Source organism: Phalaenopsis equestris, unplaced genomic scaffold (genome assembly GCF_001263595.1).
Source record: "Phalaenopsis equestris unplaced genomic scaffold, ASM126359v1 Scaffold000022, whole genome shotgun sequence".
Lineage (NCBI taxonomy): Eukaryota > Viridiplantae > Streptophyta > Magnoliopsida > Asparagales > Orchidaceae > Phalaenopsis > Phalaenopsis equestris.
Genome location: NW_018164464.1, coordinates 469,087 through 488,684, shown reverse-complemented (window position 1 = coordinate 488,684; position 19,598 = coordinate 469,087). Strand labels below are relative to the sequence as shown.

General features: G+C 34.2%; 1 protein-coding gene across 1 annotated transcript; it reads left to right on the top strand.

Annotated features, from left to right (window-relative positions):
* Nucleotides 1-1,724: 1,724 nt before the first annotated feature.
* On the top strand, nucleotides 1,725-17,769 carry LOC110018423. The gene is given in 7 exon segments (XM_020715732.1): nucleotides 1,725-3,062; nucleotides 4,131-4,210; nucleotides 4,212-4,269; nucleotides 4,351-6,121; nucleotides 13,574-13,797; nucleotides 15,029-16,011; nucleotides 16,597-17,769. Coding segments are annotated over 7 exon segments (5,433 nt in total). The 5' UTR covers nucleotides 1,725-1,832; the 3' UTR covers nucleotides 17,684-17,769.
* The last annotated feature ends 1,829 nt before the right edge of the window (nucleotides 17,770-19,598 follow it).

The window sequence follows — 19,598 nt, the reverse complement described above, 5'->3', positions numbered from 1 at the left end:
TTGCTTTTATAAAAAATCATCCAATGAATCTTACAAATAATCAAATCCAAAGAAATGAGCTTATTCTTACAGATTTTATGGTTCTCTCAAACCAAATGTAATAAGAAGTAACTTATAAAGCAAGAATATGAAATATTTTCTGAATTTAATAAGAAATGTTGTCAGAACAATAAAGAACTTGTGCAATAAGAAAATCACAATTACAAATGCATTATTAAGAAGATGATGAGAGAAAGAACATTCAAAAAGAGATGCTAATAAATTTCAATGTTATTACAACACAAAACACATATTATTAACTTTAATACCTCTTAATGAAAGAATATCACAAGTTTTCAAATCCTTATGCATGATCTTTCAACGATGACAAGCAAATTTAATAGAAAAGCCTTTAAACCAAATAAGTTTATATTAAGCAACACAAAAAAAAATATAAAAAGAAAGAAATAAACAAGCATAGGTAATTATTAGTATTGCTCCAAAAATAAGAAAAATCATGAGATATGAGAATATTACTAATAATTTTGATTCCAAAATCAGAAGATTTAACAAGATTTGATAAATTCCAAAAATTAAAACACATGACCTCACAAATTTTTTCATTAGAAGGAAGATTGAACCAAGAGAAAATGATACCACCTAAATGCTTTATTAAAGACAAATCATTAAACCAATGATCAAAAAATGACTATTATCAATAATTTTAAAAGTTAAAGAGGGTCTTGTCCTTTTAACAATGTTAACTAAATCTTTCCAAAAAAGAGAGAACTTTTTATGAGAACTGTACCATAGCGAATCATAATGATTAAAATAAAATTTGGATGCAACGTGAATTATAATTACTAAAATTTTAAATTATTTAAGATTTACAAATAATAATTATGGTATCTAAGGAAGGAAGCTCATCAAAACCACCACAATGCTTTGGCCTAGTAACTTTACCCCACACAATAGTATAAGTTTTTTTTCCAATTATCATTATTATAAAGGAAATTAGAGATCACGAAAGAATTTTTTTCCTCAATCAATTAGGTAAAACAATAGAATAAAACTAGTAATAAAGATAACTCCAAATATTGGATTTAATAAGTTGAAGCTTACTAAAAGCAAATATATTGTTTTACTTCCAACCCGTCAACTAATGATTGATTTTATCAATAAGCAAGCGACAATCAGAATTAACAAGTTTGAAAGGTCTGATAGTGATACCTGAATAATTCCAGGAAAATGATTTAAAAGCAAAATCATAAAAAGATGAGAATTTTTTTTTTTAAAGTAGACGCATTCACAGATTTAGAAAAAAACAATAGCACATTTGTAGACATTAATATAAAGATTGTAAGATTTACCAAAGGTATCAAAATCTTGTTAAAAAAGTAATATAATGAATATGTGCTATACCTAGTACGAACTCTTTAATGTATGAGAAAAAATATAATATCATTGTTTTGTACAACTTTTCCTATAAATAAGAGAATTATCTTATGAATAAGACACAACTAATTATTTACTATTTATCCCTATAAATAAGAGAATTATCTTATGAATAAGACACGATTAATTATTTACTATTTATCTTTTTTTTTTTTTTACTTGTGCTCTATTTTATGAATATGTTTCATAGATAAATTATAATTCTATAATATAATATATATTTGATTAACCGGGCGCTTATTTCATAAAAACTCAAGTATGAGCGTAAAAAAGATAAAAGGAATCATGTATTCATGCGTCCCTCCCCTCTTCCCGGAGTTTAAGCAAACAAAAATTACTGGCGTTCTTCGCTTCGCTCAAGGATTTCCAAACCCTTCGATCCCTCTCGCCCTCTGCCGATGCCATCTTCTCCTCGCGCTGCATCGATTCATCCGGCGAAAAGGCGGCGGGAGGTACTGTACCGATCGAGGGCCCGGAAGAAGCATAAGCGGCTCGATGCCATCCGCGACTCACCCACCGCCTCCTATATCGTCCATCGCAAGCCCGCCGACGATGAAGACACCATCCTCCGTCGCAGTTCCCGCGTGCGTCGCGCTCCTGTTCTGCTGGACTCGTCTCCCGTCCCCTCAACGCGTAGGAAGAGGCTTATGGATCTCGATACTACCAACGGTGGTGGTGAGATGAAGAAAGGAAAGTGGAAGGGGAAATTAGAGCCTGTTTCCCAGTTGGCTACTTCGCTGGTGGAAGAAGAGAGCTGGAAGTCAAGGTTGCGGGATAGGGTTGGGAAGGGAAGGGAAAAGTCGTTATCTTTGTTGAGTAAGTCTGCAGTGCCATTGGTGGTAGAGGATGATGCTGCAGCGCATAGTTCGGTCAGGAGAAGTTGGAGACGGAAAAAAGGTTCTACTCATGACGTATCAGCAGCTGTTAACCAAGCTGGTAACAAAGATGAGACCTTGCCGCTGTTGTACGAAGGCTACGCTAGTAGCCCACCTACAGAGAGAACTTCTCCGGTAGATGTTGTTGGAGTGACTGTGGATGCTCAGCTTGGCATTGAGCAAGCGAAGATATTGGAGAGTGCTGAAAGAGCTGTAGGGCTTGTTGAAGATGCTGAATGTGTAAACTCAAATGTCCATGACGGAGGACCTCATTATGCAGATGTGGTGGAGGATACTCTTCCTCGACAATCCTGGGAAACAGAGGAGCATGTTTCCGAAGATCATGAACCTATTCAACATGACAAGCATCACGAGTGTTTTGATACTGTGGAGAGAGAGGGTGTTTTGAAGGATAACATCCAGGAAAGTGAGCATTTTGTGAAGGATAATGATCAAAGAGTTTCTTTGTCAGATGAGAAGATTGCAGGCTTCAGAATAAAAGAAGGAAGGAGGTGTGGTTTGTGCGGGTGTGGGAGTGATGGGAAGCCTCCAAAAAAGCTGGCCCAGGAATCTTTTGATAGTGAAAATGAGGCCTATGAAGGATCTACAGCTTCAGAGGAACCTAATTACAATGTCTGGGATGGATTTGGAGATGAACTAGGATGGCTTGGCAAGCTTTTGGGCCCTATTGTTGATCGTTTTGGCATTGCTCGTGTTTGGGTTCACCTACATTGTGCTGTTTGGAGTCCAGAGGTATGTGCTGCGCCATTATATGAGACTGTCGTTCTTCAATTAATGCAGATATCATGCGGTTTATATTCACCTACAATGATCATTTACAATGTTTTGGTATTCATATAATTTAAATTACATGATTTATTTTCTTATATGTTTGCAGATTTGATTCATATTTGGTATAGGCATTGTCTTGATGCAAAATTTTCCAATTTTTTGGATTAATTGATAGAACATAAATTAGTGAAAAGGAGATCATCAATCTTTTGGATGCTTCAATTAGTCTTAGTTATAGTTCTAATTAGTGGGAAGATAGTCCGGAAATGACTTTTGAAGGTGCATTGTTTATGTAATTACAGTATTAATGTGAGAACATAAATTAGTGAAAAGGAGATCATCAATCTTTCGGATGCTTCAATTAGTCTTAGTTATAGTTCTACTTAGTGGGAAGATAGTCCGGAAATGACTTTTGAAAGTGCATTGTTTATGTAATTACAGTATTAATGTGAACCAAGAATAATCAGCCTTGTTTTCTATGTGCCGCTCATACCCTTTAATCACTTGGGACATTTTTGACTTACCTATACAATGTATATTTCAAGTTGTACTGGTAAAAAGCCTTCACGAGGTTGAACCTCGAGTTTGATGGTCATTTGTATTTACTGTTAGCAGATCTATTTCCATCTTTTTTTTATGTTTTTAGCCGTTGTAGCGTATAGATGCTGATGTATACCGAGTTTCAATTTTGGTAACGTTGCTTCATGTTTTAACTGGTTTAAAATGAGTACATAATTTGACTTTCATTTCATACAAAAACTTCAGCATTTCCTTATATTTTTGTTGGTTATTTATTTAGCATCCATTGCGTAAAATTTTCTTTTTCACCGTTTTTTTTTTTTTTTACTTAGTATCTGCCTTTGTGCTCATTTTCGCATTTGTAAGCTTTTGTCTTAGGTTTCTTCTCAATTGTTGTCATGATTCTGAACTGATTTTTCTTTATTTTGCATTTAAGATCTTTGAAGAGCATTTTTTTTTTGTGCTACAGTTGAGTAAGTAATGTATTTTACTCATCTTAATTCATTTAAGGTCTACTTTGCTGGGCTGGGATGCTTGAAGAATGTTAGAGCAGCGCTATGCAGGGGCAGGGCATTAAAATGTAGTCGTTGTAAGCCCGGGAGCCACCATTGGCTGCCGTGTTGATCGGTGCCCCAAAACCTACCACTTGGTTGTTCTCAATTTCTATATGTGGTTGATTGACATTTTCTTTCCAGCATCTTTTATGTACTAATTTTTTTTTTAATTGCAGCCTTGCAGCCGTGTAGAGGGTTGCATATTTGATCATCGTAAATTTCTCATAGCATGCAGCGATCATCGCCGTTTCTTCCAGCCACATGGAAATAAACATTCACTTCAAATAAGAAAAATGAAAGATAAAAAAAATAGGTTGGATCTCCGAAAAGCCGCAAATGAAGCCCGGAGAAAGGATTTAGAGGCCGAAGAGAAGTGGTTAGAACATTGCGGAGAGGACGAAGAGTTCCTAAAAAGGGAAGGCAAAAGACTTCACCGAGACATCTTAAGAATTGCACCAATCTACATTGGCGGTTCTTCTGAAAATGAAAATCTTTTCCAGGGTTGGGAATCTGTGGCAGGTCTAGAAAATGTCATTCAATGCATGAAGGAAGTAGTTCTGTTACCTCTTTTATATCCAGAGTTCTTTGCTAATCTGGGTATGAACCCTCCAAGAGGAGTTCTTCTTCATGGCTATCCCGGTACTGGGAAGACTCATGTTGTTCGAGCTTTAATTGGTGCCTGCTCTCGTGGTGATAAAAGAATAGCATATTTTTCACGCAAAGGTGCTGATTGTTTGGGAAAGTATGTGGGTGATGCTGAGCGTCAATTAAGGTTACTTTTCCAGGTAGCGGAGCGGTCTCAGCCATCTATAATATTTTTTGATGAGATTGATGGTTTAGCTCCACGTCGATCGAAGCAGCAGGATCAGACACATAGTTCTGTTGTGTCCACACTGCTTTCGTTGCTTGATGGCTTGAAATCTCGTGGCTCAGTTATCGTAATAGGTGCTACAAATCGTCCTGATGCTGTTGATCCTGCACTAAGGAGACCTGGGAGATTTGACCGTGAGATATATTTTCCTCTGCCTTCAGAGAAGGATAGATCTTCTATTCTCGCTCTTCATACTCGAAATTGGCCAAAACCTTTGTCTGGATCTCTACTATCATGGATTGCAAATCAAACTGTTGGTTATGCTGGTGCTGACATACAAGCTCTTTGTACTCAAGCTGTCATGCATGCTTTAAAAAGGAATTGTGGTTTGCAACAAATTCTCTCTTCTGCTGCTCGGGGTTCAATTCAAGGGAAGCTTCCTTGTCTACCATTGTTTAAGGTGGAGGAAAGGGACTGGTTGGCAGCTCTCACATTGGCACCTCCTCCATGTTCTCGAAGGGAAGCAGGAATAGCTGTAAATGATATAGTTGCATCGCCTCTTCCTGTCCATCTGATCTCATGTCTTTTACTGCCACTAGCACATTTACTTGTCTATCTTTATATTGATGAACAAATATGGCTACCTCCTATGATTTTTAAGGCGTTAAAGTCCATTAAAAATGCCATAGTTTTGGCTTTGGAGCAAAAGTGTGTGCCCGTGGCATTTTGGTGGTCACACCTCGATTATTTGATTCAGGAGCCTTTTATTGCTGAAAAATTTGAAACTAAACTTGCTCAGTATGGTCTTGTAATGGGTTCATCAGGATTCAATAATCCTGTTCTATTGGAAGAGGTGGATGATGAATCTGTTGAAAATGAGAGTTTTGATTCCTCTGGAATGAAAACTTTTGGTTCTTATGTGGATGAGAAGTTAATGCAAAAGAGTTTCCCTCGGGTTGGAAAATCCCAAGGATTTCGGACTCTGATATTCGGGCCTCCAAGGTCTGGCCAACAACATCTCGCTAGTTGTATTCTCCAAGGATTCACTGGGCATGTAGAAATTCGGAAGGTTACTTTGGCTACCATCTCACAAGAGGGGCATGGCGATATGATTCATGGACTAACACAAATTCTATGTATGTTTCTCTATGAATTTTCCATTTATGTGCATCTTAATGATATATTCACTTATTTAATGTTATGCCCTTTTATTGACTGAGCAGTAGTTTGTGCTTTTTGTTGTGTTGGAAGATGTCAAGCCCTTTGTTTAATTTTAACTGATATAATGAAGATAAAATTCAACTTTTCGGTTACGATGTCTCTTGCTGGTAAATTTTGGAAATTATAAATGGCTAAATGCTATTTCAAAATGATTTGTAATGAGATTTATTCCTTTTATATTTTTAGATTAAACTGTCCCGTTTAAGTTATTTAATGGTCATAAGGATAAGAAATATCATAAAGCCATTTGTTCAGCCTAGATATCCAGTTGTTTTGTAATAGCTAGTGGATTTTGTTAATTGTTGATAATGGCACTTGCCTTGGGCTGTTAACATGCCAGTTTCCAGCCGAGCTGGGCTTGGCTTGAAATCGGCTCGTGGCGTGTTATATTAAATTTCAAGCCATTCGTTTTAAAATCGAATCGAGCTCGATTTAACTCAAAATCAAAGTGAGCTGGCTGAAATTTGAGTTATTTGGATCCATTCCAGCTTGAAATCGGCTCGATCCAACTCAAAATTAAAACAAGACAGCTCAAACTGAGTTATTTGGATTTGTTTCAGCTCAAAATCGGCTCGTAGCTCGTTATATTTGATTTTTTTAGAAATATATATAATTCTTATGAATAAAAAAATAATTTGAGCTGACCTTGAGTCTGTTCATGCTGATTCGTGTATGTCTTGAAATTGGCTCATAAAAAGTTCAAACCAAAGTTTGGACTCATAGCTCAGTTCGTTTCTTTTGACCTGAGGTATAATTCGAATAAATTTTTTAACGATTAACGATCTTTGAGCTAAAGTCATAACCCTAGTCTTGTCATGACAAAGCCTCAGCTAGAGTGTGGTTTGAAATATGGTGGATGCCATACTAACTTTGTTTCTTCACCATGATGCAAGGCGTATAGCTTTCATGGCGCATACCATTTTATACTTGTTATGTTTTTCTGATTTTGAGAGCTTTTTTACAGTACTGCTTTACTGTCTACTTTACATTTGACATTTTCTTTTGTTGCATTTCGAAAGGAATGAAAATCATAATTCTTAAGCTTTAATATATCAATATGCTTGTCATATTATTTTTTTTTAACACAACAAGAACAACTACTACTAGCCTTTATCCCACTAAGTGGGGGCAGCTACATGAATCCTTTTTCTCTATTGTATTTTATTGAGTGTCATATTTTCATTTAATTCTAATAACTTAAAGATCATTTTTTATACAAAGCATGCCCAAATCTTTTTAGGTCCATGTCTACATTTCTTAACATGAGTCAAATCTAGAGCATCTACTCCCCTAAATGGGTCATCAGATGATCGATGTTTAATTTGACCAAACCTTCTCAGGCGGCATTCTCTAATCTTGTCTGTCATTTGAGCTATTCCAACCCTTTCACAGTTATATTCATTTCCTTTTTGTCCAAGTGTAAAGCTACTTAACCACCCAAGCATTCTCATCTCAAAAATACTTAACTTAATATTATGCTTCTCTTTTACAGGCCAACATTCTGCGACATAAAATATTGCAGGTCTTGCCACCTTTTTATAAAATTTTTCTTTACTATAAGCTGTACTTCTCTATTACACAATGGCTCGATGCATTCCCCCTTTTACTATAAGCTGTACTTCTCTATTACACAATGGCCAGATGCATTCCCCCTTTTCAACCATCCAACTTGAATTCTCCTAATAACATCTCCATCTGTCACCATCACTTTGAACAATTGACTCGAGATATCTAAAATGTTCACTTCTTTTAGTGACTTGATCATCCATTGTTACAATCCCTCCACTAGATTTATCGCTATTAAATTATATTCCATGTATTTAGTTGTAGATCGACTCAAATGAAAGCTTTTAAACTCTAATGTTGACTTCCATAAATCAAGTTTTTCCTGAATTCTCTCTTCTCTTATCCACAAGAAGGATATCATCAGCGGAAAACATACACCAATATACATCCTCCTATTAATGTCCAGTAAGAACATCCATAACTCAAACAAAAAGAGACGGACTTAAAGTCAATCCCTGATGTAATCCAACTAAATTTGGAAAATACTTGATCAATACTTGATCAATCCTCCTTGATCAATCCTCCTTGTGTTTGAACACAAGTAACAACTCTAATATACATATCTTTATTGACTTGAATATAAGAAATATCAACATCGTTCTTTTCTAAAACTCTCCAAAGCATTTCTCTTAGAACCTTATCATAAGTTTTTTCTAAATAAACAAAAATCATATGTTGATCCTCTTTGCTTTCTCTATACTTCTCCATCAAACCTCTCAATAAATGTATAGCTTTCATAGTAGACTTGCTTAACATGAATCCAAATTAATTTAGAGAAATTTTTATATCCCGTTGTAACGTATTTTTAATTGCTCTCTCCCATAACTTTAATGTAAGACACATTTACGTAATTCATCTGTAGTTCACACACTCTTATGCATCCCTCTATTCTGGAACCAATAGACCCTTTCTCTACTCTGTACAAATCCTTTTAGTTTTTAAACTAATATTCAAAAATTTAATGAATCAAGAAATTCTCATATCTCTTAAACTTTTTCATACTTTTATTGAAATACCATCAGACTCTACTACTTTTTCACAGTTTATTTTATTTAAAGTCTCCTCAACATCCGTTTTACTGATGTGATAGTAGATTAAAAAGTTTGTTATTATTTACGATATTAAGATCACTAAAGTTGATCATATTTTCATAATTTTTATTGAATGTTTTAGGTTCTTTATAAAATATCATGTAAAGTGACTGAATTTTTTGTGTCATGTTATATTTAAGTGGCATACATGGTGGGCAACATTAGATTTGTGTAGAATAGGTTTAAGTTGACACCTAATTGTTAGGATATGGCCAATGATGATAATGATGACGATGATTGATCCGTCTTATGTTCTTCTTTGTTGTTTTGTATCATTTTTAGTGTTAATTTTGCCTTATATTGTAATTGATATACCTTCAATTATGCATATGATTTATAATTTTAAAAATGCAATGCTTCTTTTCCTGCGTGCTATAAGTGAAAGGGTACTTGATGGTGGTGAGTGAATTTCTTTATTGCGTACCATTTGCTTTAAAAAAATATTAATGTTGGTGGGTGAATTTCTTTTGTTCCTTTCCATGTGTGCACCAAAAGCTAAAATTTTTCACTCTAAAATTTGGAGTAATAGACCTTAGTTATTTAGTCATTGGATTAATTAAGTAAATTGAAGCTACATAAGAAATAAAGGAGGGCAGACCCGCCTATTGGAGTCAGAATGACTTACTTCAGAAGAAATTGACAAATTAAGTAATTTTTTCAATTCCTTAAAAAATGATCAGGATTTTGTTCTCTTGCTCATAGTTTTATGTTTTTCATTTTTATGCTTTTAATGTCTCTAATAGTCTTCTCCTTCATGGATCCCAAATTTAGCTACCACTGACCATATAACAAACATTACTAATATATTTTAAACTTACAAATTTTGTCCTAGCATTAAAAAAATGAAAACCACATATGGATCTTTAAAAACTGTTGTAGGATAGGGAGACATCTTAATTTTTCCCAATTTAACTCACAGTAACATATTACATGTCCTAAATTTTGCAGTTATCCTTTTATCTATTCACAAATTTACAATGAACACAACAACAAAATCATATTATTTATTGATTTTTTATTAGTTTTTAGGATCTCACTATGAGGAAGATGATCCGACAAGCTAGAGAAAACGATGAGTTATATATACTTGAATATCAACGTCAAATATCATAGTCCTTCACTTCTCATATTACTGACAACACTTGAACCAGTCATTATAGATTATGATATAATTAAAAAAAAAATTAGTGAATGTTTCTTTCATTTTTCATAAACACAAATGTTAAAAATTTTCGTCGTGAAGCTTGCGAAATTGTTAAACATCATTGTGTTTTCTATTCTAAAAGTACTCTAGTTCTAGTCATTTTGTATTAATTCATTCTGATATTTGTGGATCCTCTAAAATGCTCTATATTTATGAAATCACTAGTTTTATTATGTTTATTGATGTCTGCATTCAAATGATGAGCATATTTAATTAAATAGAAATCTGATGTTAGCCCTATAATCTCTATTTTCATGGTTATGATAAAAATTCAATTTAACTGTAAAAATTAAAATTTTTTAAACTAATAATGATTGTGCTTATTTTAATCATATATTAACATCATTATTTCAAATAAAATGTATTATTCACCAATCTTCCAGCGTTGGCATTCATTAATAAAGTATAATAGTAGCAAGAAAAAATCATCACAGTTTAGAGGTAACTAGGATATTTCTTTTGCAAAATCAAATGCCGAAATAATATTGAGGAAATATTGTTCTAACAACTACCATTTAATTAATAAAATACCCTTAAGAGTAATTGAATCCAAAAGTCTAATAAATTATTGTATAGAATTTTTCTTGCGAACAACTTCTTAAAAATCCCTCCAAAAATTTTGAATGCATTGTTTATTTATATCCATAAAATTATAAGAGGAAAATTTGTCCAAAGAGTTCTTAAATGCATATTCAATGAATATTCTGCACATAAAAATGGTGCACGTGCTATTATCCACTCACAAAAAATGACATTGGGGAGAAGTTGTTCTAGGATATTTCTCCTGCAAAATCAAATACCAAAATAATATTGGTGAGAAGTTGTTCTTACAACTCCCTATTTAATTTAATAAAATGCCCTCAAGCGTAGTTGACTAGAAGTCTAGTAAATTATTTGATAGAATTTTTTCCTATGAACTTCTTCTCGAAGATCTCTCAAAAAGATTTTGGATGCATTGCTTATTTATATCCATAGATAACATAGATGAAAATTTGACCAAACAGTTCTCAAATGCATATTCATTAGATATTTTGCCACACAAAAGCGATGCAAGTGTTGTCTTCCACTTACAAAAAAATTTCTTCATTTCAATGGACGTCACTTTTGATGAAACCTATAGCTTTACTCAAACCCATTTTCAAGGGGAGAATTCTCATTTTGATAATAAATTTGATGATATATTTCTTCTTGACATTCCTGTAATAGAGAATCCCACAAATACAAAGCTTGTATAAATTATCCTCCTTTAGGTCTATACAAGAAGGAATACACCAAACCAAGATCTCCAGCAAGTTCAAGACTCGAAATTGTTATCAGGTCACACTACTTAGCCCACTACCACTCATTTATATCTCAACTCTAAATACATCTCATAAAGCATTTCTAACCAATATCACCAATTATATTTTCATTCCACAAATTTTGTGTGAGGCACTTGTAAATAAAAACCAGAAAAAAGTTAAGACAGAAGAGACAAATACCTTAAAAAATTCATATATGGGAGATCACTGAATTACCCGAAGGAAAGAAGACAATATGATGCAAATAATTTTTTTACGTTGAATACAATGCCAAGAAAATATAAAGAAAATTTTGTAGCAAAAGGATATACTCAACAATATGGGATTAATTATCAAGAAAAATTTTATCCTATTGCTAAAATAAGTATTATTTGCATTATGATATCCTAGCAATAAATTATGGGTGGCCTATACAACAATATGATTTAAAAGATGCTTTCTTACATAGTGATGTTGAAAAAGAGGTCTTTATTGATTCACTATCATGATTTGATAGTTTAAAAGAATCAAGTATGCAGATTGAAAAAGGCCCTATATGGGCTAAAGCAATCACCGAAAACTTGGTTTGACATATTTGCAAAGGTTGTGAAAGGAGTCATCAAACACTCTCCCGACATTAAAATCTCAATCTTTATTGTATATGTTGACGATTTGACTGTCCCCGTAGATGACAATTGAGAGAAAGTAACTCTAAGAAAAAGGTTTGCTAGGGAATTTGAAATTAAAGAGTTAGAACAACTCAAATACTTTATTAGAATATGTGGCTCAATCTAAACAATTGACATCTCTTTCTCATCAGAAATATGTTATGGATATGCTGAAAAAGACAAATATGACATAGTGCAAGCCATGTGAAACTCTGACTGAAATAAGACAATTGGACATTAATGAAGAAGGTTAATGGGAAAATTAATTTTCTTTTCTCACACGCGTCATTATATTGTATTTGGAGCATATCTTGTTAGTTTATTCATGCACAAACCCGAAGAGTCACATATTCTTAGGAAGAAATCACACAACTTGGAGAAGCAAGAAATAACTTTTGGTTTCAAGGTCAAGTGTTGAAGCCGAGTAGAGCCATTGTGCAAGGAATGTGAGCTTCTATAGGTTAAAATTATATTAAATGATTTAAATATTAAGTAGAAAGACCTTATGAAGATATATTGTGATAACAAATCTATCATCAATATTGCACATAATCCTATACAACTTGATCAAACCAAGTATGTTGAGGTTGATAGAAACTTTATAAAAGAGAAATTGAAAACAAGTCTGATTTGTATTTCATATATGTTGGCAGGAGATCAACTGGCTATCATATTCACCAAATGAATCTACAACTAAAGTTTTAAAATATCATAAGCAAGCTTGAAATGGTAAATCTCTACCGTCCAGTTTGGGGGGAGTGTTGAATTTATACTCCAATCATTGTAAAGAATTGAAGACACACGAATCAAAGTTTTATATTGTTGGATTTTTTTTCTTTTGACTCTCACATATCAAAGAACTTAATACACACGGATTAAAGCTCTATATCATTGGATCTGTCTCTTTACAACCCTCAATTTGTAATCCACATGCTTTCCTATAGAATTGCCAATTCCTAATTATTATCCCTCTTTTATTATTTATTCCTATTATGTAATGCCTCTTGGAGTTATATATATACCTCCCCTTTTGTACAATGATGTGGATGAGATACTTGCGAGATTTTTCCCATTACTTATTTTCTCCTTTTTTTTGTCCTGTTATTTTCGCTATTTTTTCCTGAATTGCATATTTGATTTTTATCGGAAATCATAGATGTAATTGCGACTAAAAAGATTTATATTGATTCATCTTTGGTAGTGATTCCCTCAATAATCAGGCTTTTTTTATAAGTTGATAGCTATGTTTACTGAGTGTACCCACTGTACACCATATTATAAAATTATTTGCCAACATTTCTTCCATGTGCTGGGACTTTTGAGGAAGTTGCACTAAAGATCTTGCCTAATTCTTATAGTAAAAAGTAGTAATTTATTAAATGTTTGCTTTTATATTCTTAACAATTTTTTTATTGTAGTTTGCTTTTCAGTAACTTGATTTACCTGAATGTTTTTGCGCCCTTAATTTTGATTGCATTGTAATTCTGCAATTATGTCTCTCTGATGATTTTCCCGACCAAATTGTAAAACTACGAGCCTGACTTAACCTCTGTGGCAGTGAAATGCCTGGATGTTGGTCGGTGCATAATCTACATGCCTAGAATAGATTTATGGGCTATTGAGGTTGCAGACCGGAGCGCAAGTGAGAGACAAGTCAATTCTGAGAGAAGTCAGTCCATAACAGAAAATCTTACCACCAGGAGGGAAGTTACTTCTGAATTATGGAACTCATTGGTTGAGCAGGTAGATTCTGCCGTTACTGCTGCATCATTAACTATCCTGGTAAGCTTGAGATTCTTATAGAGGGTACCGGTTGTAAATTTTTTTTGTTATTTTTGGCCTGCTCTTTAACATGCTTGCTTAGCAATTATTAGTTTTCAAAATTTTCAGCACATTTCACTTTCAGCAAAAGTAAATGTTTTGAATAATGATTTACATTGTTTCCATAAATCTTTTCCCATTTTTGAAATATACAGGTTTTATTTTTTTGAATGCTGTTCATGTTTTTATGTTATTTTTTTTTATTTTTTATTTTTTTTGTTATGATGCTTCTTAATCTTCCAGTGGATGATTTGCTGCTGCTTTATATAATTAGATATATTTATGTCTAGTTTGTGTTTAACCAGAAAATCAGGGAATCTCATTTAATGACTGCACTGCGAAATTAAGGTTGCTTGTTCTGTTTTCCATATTGAATACAGTGTTTTTTGTCAACAGAAATTTCCCTCTTTGATTCTTTCTAATGTGGTATTCAGGTTTTATGATTTTTGCCTGTGAGATATGGTGTTGCTTTGCTCAATATTATTTAGCCTCTGCATGCTTTGACTACCAGTAACTGCATCTTTATGGAAATTTTATTCTTCCACTAATTGAGTTTTATTCCTTCCATGTTATATGTTTCTTTATACATTTTTTGACCTCTGATTCTGCAGTTCTTCTTGTTGGGAAATTAACTTATTTGGTTATGTTAAGTGATATTCTCCATATTGTGGTGGTGCTTTTATGATCGGTGCATTTGTTTTGCATGATGGGACCATGAACTATTTATTATTTTTATTGAAATGGCCTGTTTGATTGTAAAATTGAAATTTTCCTTTGGTTGGCAGTGCTTTAATGGTTCCTACATTTGTTTTTCATGTTGCATGGAACCATAAAAGAAATGTTATTTTAATTCGTTTAGAATAATTAACAATTATTTTTCACATGTATGTGCTCTTGATGTTTGTTTTCTTGTCATGTGCAATGATTTTTACATGGATCATTAATATATATTTCCATTTTGTTCCTATTTTCGGTAATAATTCCTGCCTGTACATCCGGACCTATTTCAACTAATTTCAGTGGTGGTGTTTGTCTGCCTGTTATAAATTCCAATTGAGCTCATCTTTTGTGATAATGAAAAATTTCCTTTTTTGGTGTTGATTAGCAATCCAGTATCTAGTTTTGGCCTTTATAACCTTAATGCACGTCTCATCAATATTGCACTAAATGGTCTCGTTCTTCTGCTCCGCAGGCTACTTGTGAAGCGGAAATGACTGTCCTTCCGATCGGTTTAATGCGTTTTTTTTCACGGAATGTACGCGGTTACGCCGTTTCCACTCTAAAAGATTGCACAATACCAAGATTTTTTCTCCACATTGATGGAAAGCTCAATCTTGAGCGGGTAATCAATTCGGCTGCGGAAAAACTATCATATGATCTTATCCAGCATTATGTTACACTATTGCATGAAAGAACTCATATGAGACATTCTGGAAATATACATGAGGGCTCTCATGCAAACATTAATTTGGAAGCTAATAAACAATGTTCTCACCATGCGGTTGTCACTCAAGAAGTAGAAGTTCAAAAAGCAAATGCTAGAAATACTGCTGTTTCATGCAACAGGTCATTGGAGTCGGAACAAATTGCTTCAAATAGTGGAGCTTCTTGCATACATGACCAAACTTTTCAACGACCAAACGGTATGGAAAACCCGCTTGTTTGCGCTCCGCCTTATGGTTTGCAAGATTCATTTCCAAAAATCAGTAAAGGTTTGAAGGGAAATGTACTTTTAGCAGTTGTAATGTTTGGTTATCAGATTCTTAGGTATCCACAATATGCTGAGCTTGTTTGGGTGACATCAAAATTGAAAGGAGGTCCTTGCGCCGATGTAAGTGGGCCATGGAAGCGTTGGCCTTTTAATACTTGTGAGGTTCATTCAGAGTGCTGGCCTGAAAAGAGGGTCTCCGGAATGAACCCTTGTAATAATGTTAACGATACGGAGCCTCCTGGTGTTGTTAGAGGCTTAATTGCTGTGGGTTTATTGGCATATCGAGGCTTTTATACATCGGTGAGCGAAGTATCTGCTGATGTTAGGAAGGTATTAGAGCTATTGGTTGGACAAATACGTGAGAAGTTGGGTAACAGAAAAGACAGATATCCCTATTTCAGAGTTTTGTCACAAGTGGCTTACCTAGATGACATGGTGAACAGCTGGGCATACATGCTTCAGAGGTGTTTTTTTAGAACAATATCCAATCTGAATTTACTTTTCATTTTCTCTATTAAAGGAAGCCATAAAAAATGCTAGAGCTACTGCAATTTACTTGTGTTCATTTTTTTTAGAGAAATTTACACACATACCACTCAATTTTTATGTATTTACATATCCAACTCCTGAAGTTTGATATTTACTTATAATATTTTGGTGTCATAAACTTATGCATAAAAAAGTGTATTTCCATTTTGAAAAGTTATTAATCTTGTTATTCTGGATTTAATGTGGTGGTATTTTGATATGATGTTAAAGATTTGAGTGCTATGGATGCAAGCATAGAAGTTTAGATGTTAGATATGTAAATACATAAGAATTTTGTGTTATGTTTGCAAATGCCCCCTTTTTTATGCCTATCCTTGTGAATCATTTAACTGGCTTTTTTTTTATTTTTTTATTTTTTAGTGGTCTGCTATGTTTCTACTATTTGATCTTCTCTCAAATTTCTCTGGACACTCTTATTATGAACTTTGGTAAAAACTAGCATATGTATTTCGATATTATTTTCTTTGTTTTCTTCTTATTATTGTTTATTGCTTCGGCAGTTTACATGCAGATAATAACACAGCAGATGTAAACTCCAAAACATTGGGTGCTAAGAAGTTGCAAGCAGATAATGCCAATACTGGGGGCGCCGGCAGTGCTAATGACCAATCGAGCATACGACTCCTTGACAAAAGCTGCAACATGGCTTCAGATATTTCTTCTCAAGGATTTGTTGCTCATAATGGTGAAATTTCAGTCATTTGTAAAGAGCTTGGTGATTGTATGTCAACTAAATCAGATACTGATATCATATTAGATGTTCTGAATAACTTCAGTCAACCTTCCTTGGCTTCTGAAGAACTGACTGATGGTCTTAAACCTTCTGGATTAGTGTGTTCTGCAGTAGGCGACAGATCGAACACTGCGGACCAAATTCCTGATTTAGCAGCAGCTAAAAATGATCACACCTCGAAGGCTAATGGGTGCGATCATGGCTGTCAAATGTTGCTCACCAAGTCTTTTGAAAGTGGAACTAGCAGAAGATGCAATATGGGGAGCATTCCTAATGAGTTGGGTGATGCTCCCTGCTCTCCTTTCCAAGAGAATGAAAATATTTCCATGGCTGCATGCCTGTACGGCTGCTGCTCAAATTGTGTGAACACGATAAATGTGATGGCTCGTAAAATGATCTCCGTTTTCTTGAAATCAAATGGATGTAGCTCCGTGGATGACGTCCACGACGTTATAACATCTCGTTCTCTAAATATTTTGTCATCGTTTAGGAAATATTTCATTTCTGAAAGTAGTTCCAATTTGGAAGAAATTTGTAGAAGGAGACTACATTGTCAAACCAAAGAAGATTGCAATGATAGTTTTGAGAGATTGACATGCCATTGTAAAGCTTTAGAGAAGATAGAACTTTTACCAGTAGAGTGCGGCAGCCATACGAGGATGGAGGACGATACCGCATCAGCAAATTCTGGTAACTGTTCTTCATCTCACTCTAAATTAACATATTTCTTCAGAGATGGTGTACTTGTACCTTTGGTACCTAACAATGATCCTGAGCTCCATTGTAATTATGAGAAGATGTGTGTTTGCTCAGTTGTAATGATATTACGGACAATTAAACAAACATTTGATTGATGACATGCAGATCCAATGTTCCTTTTAGTTTAAAGAAAATTAATTTTATATTATGTGGTAATTTTCACTTTCTGATGCTCAATGATTTTGAAGCTGTTAGTGCCATGTTTGGATCTGTGCATGATTTTCAATGAGGAAAATCAATCAATGGGTTTTGGAATTTACTTGTTTGTGTCATGTATCCTTATCAATTATTTTCTTATTTCTAAGTCGTATTTCAGAGGAAACTATTATAGAGAAAGTAATGTAATGATAGTTGGTTTGGCACAATGATGTTAAAGATGCATGATGTTTTATAATTATGACCTTGATAGGGACCATACATAGATTGGACTGCAGGAAGATTATTTGTATTTTTTAGTGCTTTTTGGATGCATGCTCTTAGAGGATGATGTAGAATTCGAAGTCTACAATGGTCCTTTTGGTTGACATGAAGGTCATAGACTTCATAAACTCTCTGTTGCGAGATGCAGCTGGTGCTATTTTTTTGGGCATTTATGATAGGGACCATACATAGATTGGACTGCAGGAAGACTTCATAAACTCTCTGTTGCGAGATGCAGCTGTTGCTAGTTTTTTGGGCATTTATATATATCCATACCACCCAATTCCTATGTATTTACAAATCTTACATCTACAACTTACCTTTTATGTTTATACACCCAAATCTTTCATGCCTCCTAAAAAATATCACTATTTTAACTTTTTAAAAAGCTGTTTGTCTTCAGCAGTTAAATAATCCTTTAGATTTGATGGAAAGCACCGCATTGGATCCATGGCTTGTTGGTTAAGCAAGTTGACCGTTGGCTTGGCATGAGATGGTTGCATGGGATTCCTGGTGGCCGAGTTTGTGGCATGAAGAATATCTTTTGGTTGTGAAATATTTAATTTAGAAGGGGAATTTACATGCGTACCACACAGTTCGTGTGTATTTACATATATAACATCTAAACATACATATTTACATGCATATGACTACTATACATCACAATATTAGATATGTATGTGCATAAGAATTGTGGGATATGTAGGCAAATTTTCTAATAAAAAGAAAACGGTTGGTGAAGCCACTGGATGTATGCAAGCCTGAGACAAGATTTGTGATGTCGAGTGAATGTTGGGCTTCTCATATTATTTTGGGAAATTTACATGCCACACAATTCCTGAAGGTTGATAGTTACATTTATAACATTTTAGTGTCATAAATCTATACATGAAAATGTGCTATTTATTTTGTAAATTAGAGATTAAAAAGGCAATAAAAAAGAAATTTAGTTGTGATATTTTTATGTCATAATAAGGATTTGAGTGTTATGCATATAAATATAAAATTTTGGGTATTATGGCATCTAAATACATCAAAATTGTGTGGTATGTAAATGCCCCTATCATATGTAGGAGTCACAATTTTTGTTATGGTTGCATACAAAAAAATATGTTAGCATGAATCTCAATGCAATCAAACCGCTAAAAGGAGAGACTATAGGTGAAAGGCGAGCGACCGATGGAGAGCACGATCGATCGATCGAAGATCACAATGAAGATAGAAGATCTGATGACCAATGGAGGTTGAGTGGTCGTCTATCAAACCCTGGTCTATCAACCGACCGCCTATTAAAACTTGGTCTATCGATCGACCTTCAAAGACAGGATGTTCGTCTTATAACAATCTTGAAAGACCCAAACATTTCAAGCTATGACGATTGGTTGAACCAGACGAATAGTGGCCCTGATCATATACCGTCGGGGCAGTCTGGAATGAACGATCGACAAACTTCGCATCAGAAGACCACTAGTCATATTTTTTTTTAGTATTTGTAGTTTACTAAAAGAACCTCTCAAAAGCTAATGATAAAGGGGTAGACTTGTAATTTCAAAAGACAATGGCCGTGTATCTATGAATAAGGAGTTCTCA